Source organism: Alligator sinensis, unplaced genomic scaffold (assembly GCF_000455745.1).
Source record: "Alligator sinensis unplaced genomic scaffold, ASM45574v1 scaffold282_1, whole genome shotgun sequence".
NCBI lineage: Eukaryota > Metazoa > Chordata > Crocodylia > Alligatoridae > Alligator > Alligator sinensis.
Window position 1 is genome coordinate 182368 of NW_005842380.1, and position 17205 is coordinate 199572.

Sequence of the window (17205 nt, forward strand, 5' to 3'; positions counted from 1 at the left end):
GGGGATTTTTTTGGGGGGGGGGGTTCTGCTTGCACGGGCACCCCCCTGCAATGCGTGCCCCCCCTCCCCACACGCACTGCCCGGCTAAGGGGGCTGGGCACGGGGCAGCTTGGTGCAGCGGGCGGGGGAGAGCAGCTGGGCCGGCTCGCAATGCAACTTAACAAAGAGGCAGAGGCGCACAAAGGACCTGCCGGGGTCCCCAGGGCTCGGCTTTGGAAAGCGGCTGCCCCAGGGGTTCACTGCCTGCCGGGTGCCCCCCCTGCTTTGCAACTGTTCCAGGCCTGGCAAGGCTCCCGCCGTGCCCAGGGGAGCACCGGGGATTCGGCGGGGACAGCCGCGGGCTGGGGACATCTGGGTTTCGGGGCTAGCGGGCTCCATCTCCACCCTGCCCGTGCTGGGATGGCAGCCTGGAGACTCGTCGGCTGTAGCCGTGGTGTCGGCAGGACGCGGCATGTGACCGGGGCCGGGCTTCCCCGCACTGGTGGGTGCCCCCAGGGGAGCCCACCCCTTCTCCTGGCGCGGCTGCGGGCGCTTTATGTTCCAGCTACAGCGCGACACCCAGGCACCCTGCGTTAGGCAGCTGGCCCTGCTGGGAAGCCCGATGGCTTGCAGGAGGGATACCAATGGGACCCGTCTTCCACGGGGCCGGAGGCTGCTCTTCCAGGGGCCCCAGAATAGCCCCTAGCTAGGAGGCTGCTGCATCTGCGGGCGGGAGGTGGGGACCCGCGCCCTCTGTAGCCCAGGCGCGCCGTCAGGCAGCGCCTCTGAAGCATCTGTGGTGGAGCAGGGCCGAGGTGTGTGTGGCTGCAGTGCTCCGACCCCTTCTCTTCTGCGTGCCTTGTACCCCCTGCTTCTGGGGATGTTTGACACAGCTGCCGGGGATGAATCTGGCAGCATCCCTGCTTTGTGCTGGCATCTTCATGATGCATTACTGGGTAGAGTGGTGCTGAGTCAGGGGCCTGTGTCCGGAGCTGTGCCGGGGGCCTGGTCCGGTTGACTCTGGAGTCGGGGTGTTCCCACCCTACCTAATGGATCAGCGTCTTTCCAAGAGGATGGAGCGAGTGCACTGACCTTCACGGGGGAAGATGCACGAGCTGGGGCTCTGCCAGGCTCCAGAGAGCTGGGACAAGGCATTCAGCCCAGCCTGGTGTGGGGCCATGTCTGCCCGCGCCGTGTGAGTGGGGCAGCAGGAGCCCGGGTTGCCAGCGCTTCCTGCCTGTCCTGTGCCACGCGGCAGATGGCTTTGCAAAGGAGCCCGGTACCCTTGCCCCTGCTCTAGCAGTGGGGGAAGCCGGGTGCAGGAGAGCAAGGGACTTGCCTGGGGTCGCCAGGATGGGAGCCGTTCGGTCACAGACCCCGCTTGGATGCTGCATCCTGGTGTCTGGGGCTGCAGCTGAGGGCCAGGAAGGAGTTGGTCTTGTAGCTTCCCTTAGGACCCCTCTCCGGAGCGGCTAGCGGGACCTGAGGCTTGTGCCCCTGGCGCGCAGAGGGTGTATTGCCCCGGGTCCTGGCTCCTCGCAGCCATGCTGCCACAGGGGAGGGTGCGCTCTGCGAACGTGGGGGCAGCAGGAGCCCAGGCCTGGAACGGGCCGAGGCCTGTAGCACCCTCCTGATAGCAGGTTATTGTGTCTGGGCCGCGCTGCCAGGAGCCTCTGCACTTTGTGCTGACCAGTGCATTCCAGCCCCTTTGTTCCCGGCGTTGCCTGGGCACACGCAGGGACTGAGGTCACCCGCCGTGAATCGCCCACGAGCGGCCCAGAACCTCCCGGCAGGTGCATGCCTGGGCGGGCAGCGAGCTGGCAGGAGTCCGGCTGTCGACGTCTCGCTTGCCCGTGGCTAAAAGATTCCCCGACCAGGCTGGTTCAGGGGTCCGGGCAGCCCCAGCTCCTGGCAGCACGGGTTATTTGGCAGGGAAGCGCAAGAGCCCAGTATGGGATAACCTTTCCCCAGGAAATCTCTCCTTTGAACCCCTGCTCAGAGCCTGAGGCAGGAAGATTTACAGCTCTGATCTCAGCCCTGGGCTATGTTGTCCGTGTTCGTGGCCGTGGCTGCATGCCCCGGTCTCGGCAGAGCTCTCTGCTCGGGCAGGAGTTGTGCTGAGCACTTGGCCTTGGAGGTCTCCTGTGGCGGGGAGTGCCACCGGCCGCGCGTGGGGAAGATGAGCCTGGCACCCTCCATGCTCCGGGGAAGGGACCTGGCTTTCCCTGACTGCTGCCGCGGCGGCTGTGGAAAGCCTTGTCGGTGCATTTGGAGCTGCTGCTTGGCTTCCTGCAATGGCTGCGCCCCCGGGGAAGGGGGAAATGTGGTCTCCTTTGCTTGAGGAGGTTTCTCTTGCTCCTGCCCTGATGGTGGAGAGCCAGGCCTCTGCCCCCCAGCCGGTGAGGCTTGTGCTGTCCTGCTGTTATCTGTGGGTTTGCAGTGATGCTGGGACTCTGCCGGATGGGGAGGGCGGATGCCCCCCTGCCATCTGAACCTGAATGCACAAGAAAGCTGGGGAGAGGGAGGCCAGGCCGGTATTGCAGCCTCCTGCATTACAGCCCCAGGTAAAGGCACCTTGTGCCAAGGTAAGAAGGGAGGTTGCTAGTGCATCACGTTAGCCCCCCAGTGAGGTCAGTAGGCTGCTCTTCCCTTGTCCCCATGGGCTGTCAGATCCGGGGTCTCTGATCTGCCATGAGTTTGCTCGGCTCTCATATGTCCAGGCCTCAGTTCCCCCTCCTGTAAAGCATTTTGGGGGAGGGTGTGGGGGGGTGCAGATGGCTGGCTCTGCAGCACCCTGAGCACGCAGCGGTTCCTGTGCCCAAGCAGGGATTGAATCACTGCGCAGACGTGTGGAGTCGTTGCTCCGCTCCTTGGGCAGCTTGTCGTGCCCGGTGCCCTCGCGGCTTGCAGGCAGGCCAGCATGCAGGAGAGGGTCCCTGGCTCAGGGACCAGCAACCCAGGGGCAAAGTGTGCAGGGGGAAGGGAGGGAGTGGAACAAATGGATCGGCTGATTGCATCTCGGGAGCCGGCCCAGCCTCGGTCCGGAGTTCAGCGCCCGCTCCAGGGGCTGGGGCTGGGCCGTGTGCTCGGCTCTCCTGGCTGCCAGCTGCCTGATGAATTTTTTAAAATCTCCGGTTACGAGAGGCAGCTCTTAAGCCTCCCTGGCCTGCCTCTCTGCCCTGCTAAAAGCAGCGGCGTGCATGTCACAGGATCAGTCTCTTGTCTCTCCGAGTGAGAGCAGAGACAGGGGCTATTTTGTTCCCCCGGCCCCTCCGGGCAGAGGCCGGCTTGGCTTTCTGCTCCAGCAAACTATCATGGGACAGGAGAGTTTAGAAAAAAACAAAACAACCCCCCCCAACAAACCCGAGTTGAAGCTGCTGCTTCTCACCCCAAAAATCCCTTTAGGGTTTCCCCCCTCCCAGGCTGCCGTCCACAGCAAGTAGCAGCTCGCCTGGGCTGAGCAGTCGCAGGAGGGGAAAGAAATGTAGGAGCTGGAGGTGGTGTGGGGAGCAGGCACAGAGACCTCGCCCCTCTCCTGGCATCGGAGAGGAGCTTTCCTGGAGACGTTTTTGGCTGGCGAAGCCCTTCCATGCCAGCCATAGCACTTGGTCCCCTGTGGCTTCTCGGCCAGGGATTTCCAAGGATCTGGGATGCTGGAAGCCAACTTGCCTTCCTCTTTGGGCGCTGGGGCCAGGTCCCCAGCTGGGCTCAATCACCGGCGTGCCACTGACTTCCTCCTCGGCTTTTGTAGGAAACAGAAGGCTGAGAGAGAGGCCTGGACAGCTTTTTGCTTCTCTGGGCAGTGGGAAAGTGCCACGTGGGCCATCTCCCTGCCTGAGAACCTGGCACTGGAAGCGACGAGACGCTGGCGAGCCCGTTGTCCGTGTCGGGGAGATGCAGGGAGCGGGGAAAGAATGGAAGGAGCCTTGGCTTTGCGTCCGTGTCCTTATCACTGTCACCTGTGCGGGGTGGGACTGGCTAGCCCTGGGGCTGCAGGGGGGCATTCACCCCTGCTCGGGGCTAGGGCAGGTGAAACGTGCCCTGCTCCTGCCCACGCATCTAACCTCGCTGTCTGGAAACAAGGAGTCTGGGGTACCAACCTTGCCCTCGAGCACTCGGGGGGGGCAGGTGCTGCAGGCCCCCGTCCATGGCTTTTAAAGTCTAGACCCAATGCCTTCAGTTTGGAGGGCTGGGGAGCAACGTGTTCAAGTCTCCTCTGCCACCGACTTCCCAGAGGCCCTTGGGTGCGTCACATAGCCCTTCTATGCCTGTTTCCTGACATGTAGGAGGGGGCTAATAGCACTGGATCGAGACTGAGAGGTGATGGCTGTGGCGGGGCAGGGCAGTGCCTGGGGTGGGTGGATGGATCGCTTGGAGCTGGTGGGAAGTTCCTTGGAGCTGGTTGGTTTTTGGTTTGGTTTTTCTTTTGTTGTTTTTCCCCCACCCCGTGTCCTTCTGAAGGACACCAAGGGCAGGTGGGAAGCCCCAGCCCTGCTGACGCACCTGGCTGGGATCGTGTCTGGGAGGCGGCAGCTGGAACAGCCCTGCCTTGTGGGCTGCCGGCTTTGTTGAGGTGGGATCGATTGCAAAGCAGGAAGTCTGGGCCGCTCCCACCGCCCTGCTCCCCGGAGGCAGGTCCGGGGCCAAGCGCTCGGGGAGTGGAAACAAGGCGCTGCCCTGTCGAGCTGCAGGGTAGAGCACGGCAGGGCCGCGGAGGAAAAACAGCAAGCAACCAGGACTTTGCACCCTCCAGGAAAGGGTGCTGGAGGCTAGTCCGTGTGATCGGCTGGACGTGCCGGGGGGAGGCTTGGATCCATCCGTGTGTCAGCAGCACCCCCAATCGGGGTGCCCTCCTAGACGCGAGTGCTGCGGAGGTGAGGTCTTGATGCTGGGTCCCTGGGCCTGGAGAAGAGGCTGGCAAAACCTCCGTCTCCAAAGACGTCAGGGGTCTGTTGTGCCTGGAGGGGCTCCTCTTGGCCCTGCAGCCTTCCCTGGGGAGGAGTGGGGACTGGGAGTTTGGCCCCGTCGGTGCTTGGTGCCTGCTGGGGAGGCTGTCCTGGACTTTCGGGGCAGGGCCAGAGCACAGGGCATGGCTGTACTGGACAGCTAGCAGGGAGCCAGGGGTCCGTGGCTGATGCGCTGGAGGCCGAGCGGTGCAGGGAGCTGCAAAACCACACAGCAAGACAGGCCTGCTCTGGCCAGCTGAAGCCCATCAGCCCCCGCCGAGCCGCTGTGTTCCCGCAAGCTGGGCTGGGCTGGACTGAACCCAGCAGCCTGAAGGCAGGAGACTGTGTCTGCAATCCAGGAAGGACCAGCCTACTGCTGAGTTCGGGATGTCCCGTTCCCCCAGGGCCCGGTGGGTGGGCACCACAGGCACAGAAGGATGGAGGAGACTAGTCCCCGGAGGTGTCTGGGGAAGCTGGAGACCAGCAGCTGCTAGGGATGGAGCATGTACACGATCTCCAAGGGCCTGGGTGGAACCCGGCTCGGGGTCCAGGAGCCGGGGCTCTCTCCTTGGGAAGGGGCTGTCGTCCTCTTGCACCACAAACAACCCCCACCCTTTGCCCCAGCATCTTCCCCAGCTCCTTGCAGCTCAGGGCTGACCTGCTCAGGAAAGATTGCGGGGCAGGGGCTGCACCCTGGGCACAGCATGGCATGGGCAGTGCAGGGAGCCCAGCTTCCCCCGGTGCCTAAGGACAGGGATGAAAACCACCCCGTTCAAAAGCAGGGGTGCCTGAGCAATGCTGCCTCGTGGGACCGGCTCAGGCTTGTCCCTGTCTCTGCACCTGTGCCCCTTCCAGCTCCTGCCGAGGCAGCAGCTCTGGCCACAGCTGTACGCCGAGGTGCCCCTGCCCTGCCAGCTGCCAGAGCTCTCGCTGGGGAGACGGCCGGCTCCTGCAGATGCAGCTGTTCTGCCTGCCTGTGTCTCCTCATGCAGGGGCTGCAATGCCATCGCTTCCAGGGTTGCAAACAGCAGTGGGGGGGCACGTCCCTGCCAGCTGGAGGGGCAGAGCGGGGCCTGAGGTTGCAGGTCAGTCCTGCCCGAGGTGGCGGCTCAGCCCCTTTGCACGTGGCCTGGCCTCCGCCCCGAGCGTCCAGGGATCGATGGCTTCCAAGTCTCCTGAATAAAGAGCGGGCGCCTGCCTTGCTGACCCCTGCCTGGAAATGCTATAGGGCCAGCGTGGCCTGTGGACGTGGCTTGGGTTGTAGCTCGTCCGTGTCTGAGGTGGTGGCAGGGCCCTGCTTGCCAGCCGGATCTCTGCCTGCCCTGCTGCCCCCGGGCTCGTTCCCTCCTGTCGGAGGCAACCGGGACGTTCTCCGTGGCTCGTGGTGCCTCGGTGCCGTGCCCCGCTCCCCAAATGCGCGCTTCCTGCCATCTGTTTCCAATTTCTCCTGGCATCTGCTCCTCACTGCTTTCTGCAATGGATAAAAATCCCAAGCATTTTCCCCAGGGGGCTTCATGGGGTTTGGATGCGGCCCCTGCGCCTTGCCTCGCTGGTGGGGGAGAGCGGTCCCATTCTTGCACAGACCTGCGCAGCAGACTCCTGCCGGCATCCTCCTCTCCGGCCGGCCTGTCCTTCGCCAGGACAGGCCTGGGATGGTCCCAGATCTGCCTCTGAACCAGCAGCCTTGAGTTGCTGAGAGCTGGGACCCCCATTGCTGGGGAGCACAGTGCAACCCCCGGCCTCCCATTGGGATCCCCAGTGCCCGCCAGCACCTGACAGCCTGGTTGTCTGCAGGGAGCGCGGTGTCTCCTCCACGTCCCGCTGACAATGCGCTATTGTTCAGGGCAGGAAGGGAAGGAGAAACCTGCCTCCCAGGGAAGCCAGGCAAGGGCACCTGAAGGATCTTGGTAGGCAGGATCCAGCCCCATAGCTGGGCTCAGCCGCACTGCACAACCCCTGGGGACGGGGGCTGTATCTCCCTGCACAGCTGTGCACGGATAGCAATAGACTTCCCCACTCCCGATGCAAAGCGGAGAGGTCCCCATGGGGCCGACACGTCCCTTCCGCTGCTGCGTCGGCGTGTCCCCCTGCTCCATGGAGCTGAGCCCCCAATTCTGCAGGGCAGGGGGTGTAGTGGCAGCCGGGGCTGAACCTGGCTCCCAGAGCTCTGGGTCAGGATCGTGTCCCAGCTCGGGGCCTCTCGATGCTGGGTGGATGGGGCAGGAGCGCGTGTCTGGGAGTGAGTGCATTTGAGGTTTCCCAGCCGTCCCCCTGGGACGCGGCAGGAAGCCGGCGGCTGGACGCCCCTGGGCAGCCTCCGTCTGCAAAGTGGAGGCTGTTGTGTGTGGGGGTCTTCCAGGAGGGAGGGCAGAGCAGGGCCGGAGCCACCCCCTCCGGGGTCCCAGCCCTGCCTCCGTGCTGGTTTTGATGCCCTGGGTGGAGTGGGGCGTCCTAACCACATTCCTCTGCTCCCTCCACGCTCCAGGTGCAGCCCAAATCCCGGTGCCCGGTTGCAAGGGGGTCCCAGGCGGAAAGCTCGGCGTGGCGCGGCGCCCGCCACCCCCCACCGGGAAGATGCCCATCCTGAAGCAGCTCGTGTCGAACTCGGCCCACTCCAAGCGCCGCTCGCGCGCGGACCTGACGGCCGAGATGATCAGCGCGCCGCTGGGTGACTTCCGCCACACCATGCACGTCGGCAGGGCCGGGGACGCCTTCGGCGACACCTCCTTCCTCAACAGCAAGGCCGGGGAGCCCGAGCCCCCCGAGGAGCCGGGCGCCTCCAAGCCGGGCCTGCTGTCCCGCCGCTTCCGCAGCAGCAAGCGGTCGCAGTCGGTGACGCGCACGGACCGGCGGGACATGCTGGGCTCGCTGCGGGACTCGGCGCTGTTCGTGAAGAACGCCGTGTCCCTGCCGCAGCTCAACGAGAAGGAGGCCGACAAGAGCGCCGGGAAGCTGCCCAAAAGCCTCTCGTCCAGCCCGGTCAAGAAGCCCCTCGAGGAGAAGCCCCCGGAGGAGAAGCAGCATCCCAACGGGGCAGCCGCCCGGCCCCAGAGCCCTGGCCTGGACGAGCGGGACTTCGGGGACATCACCGAGCTGCCGGTTGTGGTGTCCAAGAACAGCACGGGCATGAAGCACGCTGAGTCCATCCTGTCCTTCCACATCGACCTGGGGCCCTCCATGCTGGGCGACGTCCTGAGCATCATGGACAAGGATCCGTGGGAGCAGGAGGAAGACTCCGGCGCCGAGGAGCCCCCCTGGGGCACGGGCTCCCCCCAGGCCCTCCGGCTCGGCCAGGAAGGGAAAGCCCTGCCGGATTCCCCGCTGACGGCGCCGGCCCGCCAGCACGAGAGCAGGGCCACGGCTTGCAGCCCTGGTTCGTCTCGCAGCCACGTCAGCAGGGACAGCAGCTCGGTTTCCAGCTGTGCTTCGGGGGCACTGGAAGAAGGCAGCCCGGTCCCCGGCGCCCGCAGCCCGCGGGTCCCCGAGGGCACCCGAGCTGGGCCCCCGAAACGGCCCGACAGAGAGCTCTCGTTCATGGATGAGGAGGAGGACGAGATCCGCGTGTGAAGCAGGCGGCTGGCTCTGGGGAGGACGGGGCGGGCTTGGGTGTGCACCCGCTCGAACCCAAGAAGGGATAACCTAAAACGGACTGTGTAGGAACAAGCCGCGGTGGGAAAGACTCGACTCCTCCATCCCTCTTTCCTTCCCCGCCGTCTGCTCTCCCACGTGCCCCTGCTCCCCACGGACATGCTGGACCTGGCGGCCAGGAGGAGGGGACGGAGCTGCTCCTGAGGCTGCCGGGGGCAAGGAAAAGACGGAGGATCATCTCCGAGTGCCTCGTTCTGCTGAGCCGTTCGTCCGCAGGAGCCGTGAGCGTCCTCTCGCCTCTCTGGAGAAGACTGCTATTCTCCCCCAAGAAGCGACCTCTGGCACGTCCATCCAGGGGTGAAGACTTTTTTTTTCTTTTCCTCCTTTTTTCTTTTAAATTAGGACTTTCGTATGAACCGGATCTACTGCCCACGTAAAGCAATAGCGTCGAATGACCAGGACCAAGCTGTAATGTTCCAGGCCCCGTTAGTCCTATGTGGGTATAATTTCCCCCTCTCTGTTTTTATTGATCTCCGGTTTGTATTTGTCATGTTCTTTTTTTTTCCCCCCCCCTTTTATAACCGGGGAGGAGATTGCAGATGGCACAGACTGGGCATGGGAAGCCATGGGGGCACACAGGAGTGTCAAAAACCCCAGGACCTGAGGGCTCATTTGGCCAGCGCCCTGGGACCCCTCACCACTTGCAGCAGGGGATGGGGCTGGGGGCTCCGACTTTTTAGCATTGCTTGTGGCTGTTGGGGTCCTGGCACATCTCGCCCTGTGGCTACATGGGCAGGTCTGAGAAGGGAACCCTGGTAGCTTGGGTGAAGAGGTGCACACAGATGGCTGGTTTCTTGCTGCCCCCAACACCTCTGCAGCAATCAAACCCTCCCATCCCCGGTCCCTTTGTGCCTCGGGCCATGCCTGCTACCTGCGTTCGCGGAGGCAGCTGCGCTGTGCGGGGCCGGACCTGGCAGGAAGGGAGCAGGGATGAAGATGGGGTGGGGGGGGAATAAGGGCTCCGGCTCTTAAGTTTTTTGTTTTTAAAGCACAAGGGGGTGGGCTGTCTTGCAAGCAACGGGAGCCTGGCATGCAGGGGTGCAGGGCACTAGCTGGGTCACGGGACTGGGGGTGCCCTGCTCACCCTCCATGGGCAAAGCCCAGCCCTTCTGCCACGTGGCTGTGCCCTTGGCACCCAGACCAGGAAGGCGAGCACCTGCTCCTGCCCCGGCCCCAGGGCAGCAACGAACACTAACGAGCCTTTCTATTTAATTGTTGTTCCTTTCTCAAACACTATGCTGGATCCTTGCCTCCGTGCACCCTGCTTCAAGGGCTAAGGCAGGCACTGGTGGGCAGGAGAAGGGGCCCGTGCCCAGGGACTTCCTTGTTTGTTTTTTACCATGTACGTTGAACGGAAAGAATAAAAGTCGGCGGTAGTAACGGTGGTGCTCCGAGTTCCTGCTGGCGGTGGGAAGGGAAGGGAAGGGAAGACTGCTCCTCCTCTCCGTAGGGCTCAGCTGCCTCTGCTTGATGCCTGGGGTGGTCTGAATCCAGCCCCCTGCTCCATCAGCCTGTCTCCTGATGCAGGGGGTCGGGTCATGCGGGTGATGCCTGCGGTGTGTGCCCACTGCCTCCAGCGCTGGGTGCTGGGGGGGTTAATGCAAACTGGACAGGGCCAAGAGAGCTGCTGTCTTGCCTGGAGGGGCTCTTGGGAGCGGGGAACGTGAGGTCCCATGGGGTCATCCCTCTGGGGAGGTGGGGAGCAGGGTTTCTCCCTGCACTGAGATCAGTGCCCTAGGCCAACTCCCTTCTGCCTGCAGCTGTGGGTGCGTGAAGGGGAAGTTAAGCGTGTGGAAATCCAGCTGTGCAATTTCCAATGCCCTGCTGCCACTCGATGCCGCCTGCCTGGGAAGGGCTCAACTTCCCTAAGCAGCTTCCTGGCCTGCAAGTCAGAGCCCTCAGGCCTGTGAGCTGGCAGACCGGCTGTTGTGGTGTCAGAGCTGGAAAACCCCTGGGCTGGGCTGGATGAGGCCTGGCTTCCCCTGGGTAGGGCCAGAGGGAGCAGCTGGGGGGTGTAGCTCTGACCCCAGGCAGGTGGCTGCATGGTGCATGCAGAATTGCACCCAGCACCCCCTTCCCGGGCTGCCAGGGGCATTGCTGAGAGCAGCTAGGCTTGCATAGCACCTGGCACCTGTGGCACTGGCCTCCAGCATCGTGCTGCTCTCCGGAGATGGAGGGGGTATAGCTCCAGCCCTGGCCTGATGTCTGTCGAGGGGCAATGGAGGCTGAGGGGCATTGCTTTATCTGCAGCTGCCGCTTCTCCGGCCATGGCCGCCTTCCCCTCCCAGAGCGCTGCGCCGGCCGGCCGGCTGCAGCCGTGTGCTGGACCTTGGTGCATAAAGGGGCTCTTTCAGCAAAGCCTGGACTCTGCACAAGGCTGCGCCTGTGCTCCAGGCTCGGTGGCCTGCTCCCAGCCCTCAGCCCACCCGGGCTGTTTATCAGCCTCGCGTGCTGTGGCCGCAGCTTATCTGTCCATCGGTGTTTGTGCCTCAGTGCCCAGCTGGGTCACTGCATGGATGGATCTGGGTGGTGACCGGCACCGCTGGCCTGACCGGTTCCTCTAAGCTCTCCTGGCCCAGGCCTGGCAGGGGTAGGAGAGGGGATGGGGATGGGGCTGGGCCCTCTTGCACCTACTTCTATGGGCCCGTGCAATGAGAGACTCCATCTCCATCAAGGGAGGGCCTGGCTGGGAGAAGGGCTGCAGCTGCACTGGTGCTATCCCCTCCAGGGACTCCCTGCCGACCTGGGAATAGCATCTCTGGCTACTGTCCAGTTCGGCACTTCCCGCTCACACGGCCTCGTATTCCCGGGGGAGCCAGAAACCTTTTGCCTTGGCTCTGCGACCAGCAACCACCGCCAACTTGGTGCATGCACATCTCGGGTATGGGCCCCCCCAAACTTGGTCCCTGCCCATCACCCAGGGATGTCCCATGGGGGCACTGCCAGGGGTCAGCCCCTGCATACAGGGAAAGCCCGGGGCCTGGCCGGGCGAGTGTGGACGTGGTACATAGGGAGTGGGGCCAGGCCTGCCCTGCCGGGTGCCAGGCCCCCAGGCACAATGCTGGATCTATGAGGGCCCAGCGGGCAGCGCGGGCAGGACATTGGCCTATTGTTGCAGGGAAGAAAGAACAACAGCAGCTGGCTGGCCTGGCTCCACGGCAGGTTCACCCTTTGCTATTCTTTAACGCGCCTCGGACACCAGTGCAGCCACTGGGCTGGGGGATGCAGCAGCGTGGGCTGGTATCAGCTGGCCCGTGCACCCCGTCCATCCATCCTTGGCCCCGTGCAGGGGGAGAGGGCTCCTAGCCGCTACAGGCGTGCTAAACTTGACGGCTGCCGCATGGCGCAGGAGGGAGGGTGGATGCGCTGCTTGGGGCACAGGGAGAGCCAGCCACGTGACGCCCTCGCCCGTCAAGCAGCCGTCGGCTCCTTTGGTGACACCTGTCAGCTCTAGCCCGGCCGTCCGAGAGCGCCCACCTGCCTCGAACCGACGGGGCAGAAACGCGCCGTGGCTCTCCGAGCAGGAGGCGACGAGGACTCTGCTCTTGGCGACGGTGGAGAGGCAGCGGAGATGCCCACGCCGCCGAGTCTCGCCCAGCAGCAGGGTCGTAGGAGCGTTTGTCCACGTGCTGGGATGCGGCACCGCCTCGGTCACCCTGCGGCCAGCTGGGCAGGGGTCAAAGCTTTGTGCTCACCGCTAGCTGGGCATTTGGGCAGGAAGCAGGGCTTCTGCATTGCTCCCCGGGCCCCCGGTGCATTGGGTCTGAGAGCCGGAGCCTGCTCTGAGCCAGGCTACAATGCGCCCACACCACGGCAGGGCTCGGCCGTGTCCAAAACAGGTCCCCACCTGGGGCTTGGCAGGTTCTCCCTTCACCCTCCATGCAATGCAGACCTGGGTGGCTCCAAGGCTGCAAACGACCTTCCTGCAGCAAAAGGATTCCCGCATCCCAAGCCAGCCAGGCCTGAAGGAGCCATGGGTCCCTGTGCAGGGAGCAGGGCTGGGGCTAGCAGGCCCCCAGCTTCCCTCCAGCTGGGCTGCAGCACTGGCAATCAGGCCTGCAAATTGGGAGCAGATGCTGGGCTCCTGCGCTCTGCACTGGGGCTGGCTGCTCCACCTTCCCTCCCCTGCTCCCGGAGCAGGGCTGGGAGCCTGGCCTGGCTCGGCTCCTTTCCTGGACCAGCTTGGGACTTAGCCTGGGTTGTGGGGTGCTGAGAAGGGCTTGGGAGGGGTGGGGGATGCTGGGGAAGCCAGCCACTGCCTCTCTGCACCATTACTGGTACCTGGCTCTGTCTCATCCCTCCATCAGCTGGGGCAGAGGGGAAGGTCCCAGGCTGGGGAGATGCAGGAGCTTGTGGCCAGGGTGGAGAAGCTCACGTTCAAGTTGGAGATGGATGTGATGCAGCAGAGAGGGGCCCTGCTGCTGCCCTTCCCGGGCATGGACAGTAAGTCACGGGCTGGGTTGGGGACCTGAACTGCCTGGACCTCAGCTGTTTGCAGCCTTTCTTGTGCATGGAGGGGGCTCCATCTCTCTGGGGGCACAGCTGCTTGCTTGGCTCTGCCAAACCCAGCCTGTCTGAGTGCTGAGATAGCAGCTCCATGGCTGCCCCAGGGGCTGGGAGCTGGGTCAATGCAGGTCCTGGTCTAAGTTAGACTTACTGGGGGGTGCAAACGGGAGACCCCAGTGCACCAGCTGGATTTTCACCCTGTGCTTCCAGGGGTAAACTCTCCATTGGAGTAACCCCAGGGAGGGGGTCCGTGCCATCTGCCCGCTACTGCTTTTGCATTGGGGTAATACCAGCGAGCCTCGTGCTTGCCTGTGCCCTGCAAGCCGGGGCTTCCCCATCCCTCTGAGCAGCCGGGGATGCCCGTGGGCTGCAGCCAGTGCCCCCGTAACCTCCTCTCTCCCCGCAGAGTCGGGGGCAGCCGTGTGCGAGTTCTTCCTCCGCGGACTGTGTGGGAAGGGTGAGTAGCCCCAGGGCCATGTGTGGGATGGGGGGACACTAGCCATGCCCCGCAGGGGTCACGAGCTGAGCTCACAGGCAGGTCCCCTAAGCTTGCATGAGTCCTGAGTTTGGCATGGATTTGGGTGACCCCAGCTGCAGCCTGGATGCCACCCAGGCCTGGCAGCATGGCCCTGGCTCAAGCAGGCGTCGCCCCGGGCCAGGCCTGATGTGCCCCTTCCGGCACGCGCATGGGAAGAAGTCGGTGGTGTGCAAGCATTGGCTGCGGGGGCTCTGCAAGAAGGGGGACCACTGCGAGTTCCTGCACGAGTACGACGTCACCAAGATGCCCGAGTGCTACTTCTACTCCAAGTTCGGTGCGTGCCGGCAGCTGGGGATGGGGGCGATGCTGGGACCCTGCTCTGGCTCTGCTGGGAATAGGGGGCATCTGCTGTGTGGTGGTTATGGGCAGGGGGGCTTTGCTCAAGCCCACCCCTCTTTGGAGCCCTGCTCCGAGTGCTGCTGGTTGCAACGGGCCTGGGAACGGGCAGCGGGCGCCACCTGCTGTCCCCCTCCCCGAGAGAGCTGGCAGCCCGGGTCCAGCCGCCCTGGCCCGAAAGCCCCCGGAGAAGGCCCTGCGCTTCCATGGGGCTGCCCTTCAGCTTGCATGGAGGGAAGCCCTTCCCCTGGGGAGGGTGGGGACCTGTGCAATGCACCTGCACTTGTCCTTGAAATCCTCCTGACCCCGGGAATATCCCAACCCCACTCCCAGGTGAGTGCAGCAACAAGGAGTGCCCCTTCCTGCACCTCGACTCGGCTTCCAGGGCGAAGGACTGTCCTTGGTACGACGAGGGGTTCTGCAAACACGGTGAATACCTCGCGCTTGGTGAAGCCCACCCGGGGGGCAGCGAGAGGAGCAGTGAGGCAGGACTCCTGGTTACTCTGCTTAGCTGTGCCACAGAGTGGTGTTGGGGGGCCTTGGTTTCCCTCTGTAAAATGGGTATAATACTTGCTTTGTGGCACCCTTGGAGCCTATTTGGAGTTATTGGGGGGGGGGGGGGGGCGAGGGAAATGGGGAGGCAGCCAGGCTGCAAACCCCACGATCAGTCTCTCCGCTGTTTGATATCGGTGCCTGCCACTGCCCCAAGCCTAGTTCTCGCTGGGCTCTGCTGACCACCGTCTCTCCCTCTGGCTGCGTGTGTGGCAGGTCCCCTGTGCAGATACAAGCACACCCGGAGGGTCATGTGCACCAACTACCTGGCTGGCTTCTGCCCCGATGGCCCTCGGTGCAAATTCATGCAGTACGTATCCATGCAGGCAGCTGCGATGCCCGGCAAGCCTCTCCCGGGCTGTGCCGCTGTGGCATTGCCCTCCGCTGAGGCCTGTGCATGCGGGGTGGGTCCGTGCTGCTCTATATCTAGGGTCCAGGCTGGCAGCTGCTGCTTCCCCTCCCATGTGCCCCTTGCTCCAGCCAGAGCTGGTCAGAGCCCCTTGCCAGCCTCCAGACGCCTGGACAAGGGCTCGCAGGGACATGGCCATGTGCAAGGAGTGAATTGACCTTTCTTTCTGCTCTAGCCCCAAGGCCAACTTGATGCTGGACAGCTTGGAGCGCTCCAAGGTAAGGCCTGGCAAGGGGCTGCGACGCTACTGCCCTGTGCCAGGCTCGTGGGCACAGCTAGGGAGAGCAAGAGAAACCCAAGCATGCCCAGCGAGCACCCCTGTGCTGGGCACTGCTGTGTCACCGTCGCTCGGTGCCGCTCTACGGCCACGTGCTGCAACTTCATTGGGGTTCCCTCTAGGCACAGGGGGGGTTCTCCAATTTTGGGGGAGTCACCCCCCTTTGAAGCTTGCAGACAGCCTGCAGCAGGGCACCTGGTTCAGGATGGGCATGTCGTGCGCTGCCATCCAGGTGGGCGATGGAGCGCCCCAGGACCCCCCAATCAGGGGGTTTAACATCGGCGCATCTTTGGCATTTGTCCTTCAGGGGCTGGGGCCTCTGGATTGACACTTTTTCAAGCAACCTTGGTCCTATTTGTAATGGAAGTTGAGAGCTCCTGGGTAGGAGCACAGCAGTGGGGGATTGAAATCATGACCTGCCTCCGATGCTGTCCCCCACCCGGGGTGACTGACTGATTTCCCCCTTGCACAGGGGCTTCCCGTGACGACAGATGGAGATGGCGGTCACAAGCCGTCCCTCCCAGAAGCCCAGTTGTTCCCTCGCCCTTCCCGGGGCAGCAGTGCCCAGCACCCGGCCAAGAAAGCACCAGAGACCAGCGGCTACCCCTATGGATTCCTGCGGCCCCTCGAGCAAGTGACATGCTTCAAGGTGAGCGCTGGTGGTAGAGACAGGCTTGGGCGGGGATCGGGGTGGACTTCAAGCCCTCGGAGCAGAGAGAGCCAAGTCCTGGACTCAGAAGCCATGCACCATTGAGGGGCCATTGCACATTACGCCGTTGTGGCCTTGCTGGTATGCCTGGATCCATGCTCGACTGTACATTCAAAGCTCTTGGGTCAACTGGTTCACAGGTGCTGCCCAGAAGGGAGTCAGTTATTCTCTGTGCTTCCCTTCCAGTGTGGGGAGAAGGGTCACTATGCCAATAAATGCGGCAAGAGTCGTCTGGGGATGCTGCTGGGGAAGTGACTCGTGAGCCTCCTTGGAGGAGAAGCCAGAGGAAGATGCCAGGCTGCGACAGGCGGTATCATCTGGAAGCCCGTCAGAATTTAACCGGGGAACCCAGCCAGGGAAACCCGGCTCGGGGCAACTTTCTTTGTCAGCTCCTTGCACAGCGAGAGGAGGGGGGGGGATGCAGCTTCAGTGGTGTCGATGGTAACCGCAGTTTCCACTGGCTTTGCAAATGTCATGCCGTCTCCTGCATTGGATCAATGGCTCGCCTTTTCAGACTGTGCATCAGATGTATAATCATGCCAGGACTAAAGTACGGGGTGAGCGCAGTCAGCGTCTGGAGCTGGGTTTAATGTGGGGGGTGGGGAGGCTTTGCAGCAGAGGTGAGGCTGACGAGAGCTTGCATCAAGCTGCGGGGAAATGTGGTTTTCCTCCCCTCCTCTAGCAAAATGCCCAAGCTAAGGGCAAAGATGTAACTCATTCCAACTGCATGCGCCTGCAGGGTCTTCCTTGAAAAACCCGCGCAGCTTCCTACCTGCAGGCTTCCCTGAGACACTGGGACGTGGAGAGAGATACTAATGTCCCCTTAATATATGGAGGAGCATGTATAGGCCCAGGAATCAATGCTGATGGTGACCTCTCTCTTGACCCAAGTCACTTGGCTCCAAGCCTCTACTTTCTCCTCTGTAAAATGGGGCTGAGGGGTGGGATCCCCCAAGGGAAGGTGCAGCGGGGCTTTGATTTTAAAGGAACAGGTGGTCCCAGAGCAGAACTGGGGGAGCGCAGAGGAGACTGGTTGCTGGAGGGGGGTGCTCACTGTGACCTCTGCACAACTGGATTTTCGTGAGTTGTCCTACAGTTTATTTCTAATAAAGTTTATTCTTCAGCCTGTTGTGATTGCCCGTCCCTATCGTACCCTCTCTGCTCTACACCTTGCAGCTGGAGGAAGCAGCTTTGCAGCTCCTTCTCAACCCAACCTCCCGCTGCACAGCTGTTCTGGGACTTAGGAGTGGATTAGAGATAAGTGGTGTCTGCAGCAGGTAAACCCTGCTTTGCAGGATACCAAGG

General features: G+C 63.1%; 2 protein-coding genes across 2 annotated transcripts; both read left to right on the forward strand.

Annotated features, from left to right (window-relative positions):
- The first annotated feature begins 4585 nt into the window (after positions 1-4585).
- CDC42EP4 (CDC42 effector protein 4) lies at positions 4586-9953 on the forward strand. Its single transcript, XM_025210935.1, has 2 exons — positions 4586-4853; positions 7411-9953. Exon 2 carries the CDS (start codon positions 7500-7502, stop codon positions 8490-8492), a length of 993 nt encoding a protein of 330 aa, XP_025066720.1. The 5' UTR covers positions 4586-4853; positions 7411-7499; the 3' UTR covers positions 8493-9953.
- Positions 9954-12767: 2814 nt separating this feature from the next.
- Positions 12768-17023, forward strand: CPSF4L (cleavage and polyadenylation specific factor 4 like). The gene is made up of 8 exons (XM_006029461.3): positions 12768-13016; positions 13486-13536; positions 13739-13891; positions 14287-14382; positions 14722-14815; positions 15090-15132; positions 15664-15840; positions 16087-17023. The coding sequence occupies exons 1-8, from the start codon at positions 12914-12916 to the stop codon at positions 16153-16155; spliced, it is 786 nt and encodes a 261-aa protein (XP_006029523.1). The 5' UTR covers positions 12768-12913; the 3' UTR covers positions 16156-17023.
- Positions 17024-17205: the final 182 nt, after the last annotated feature.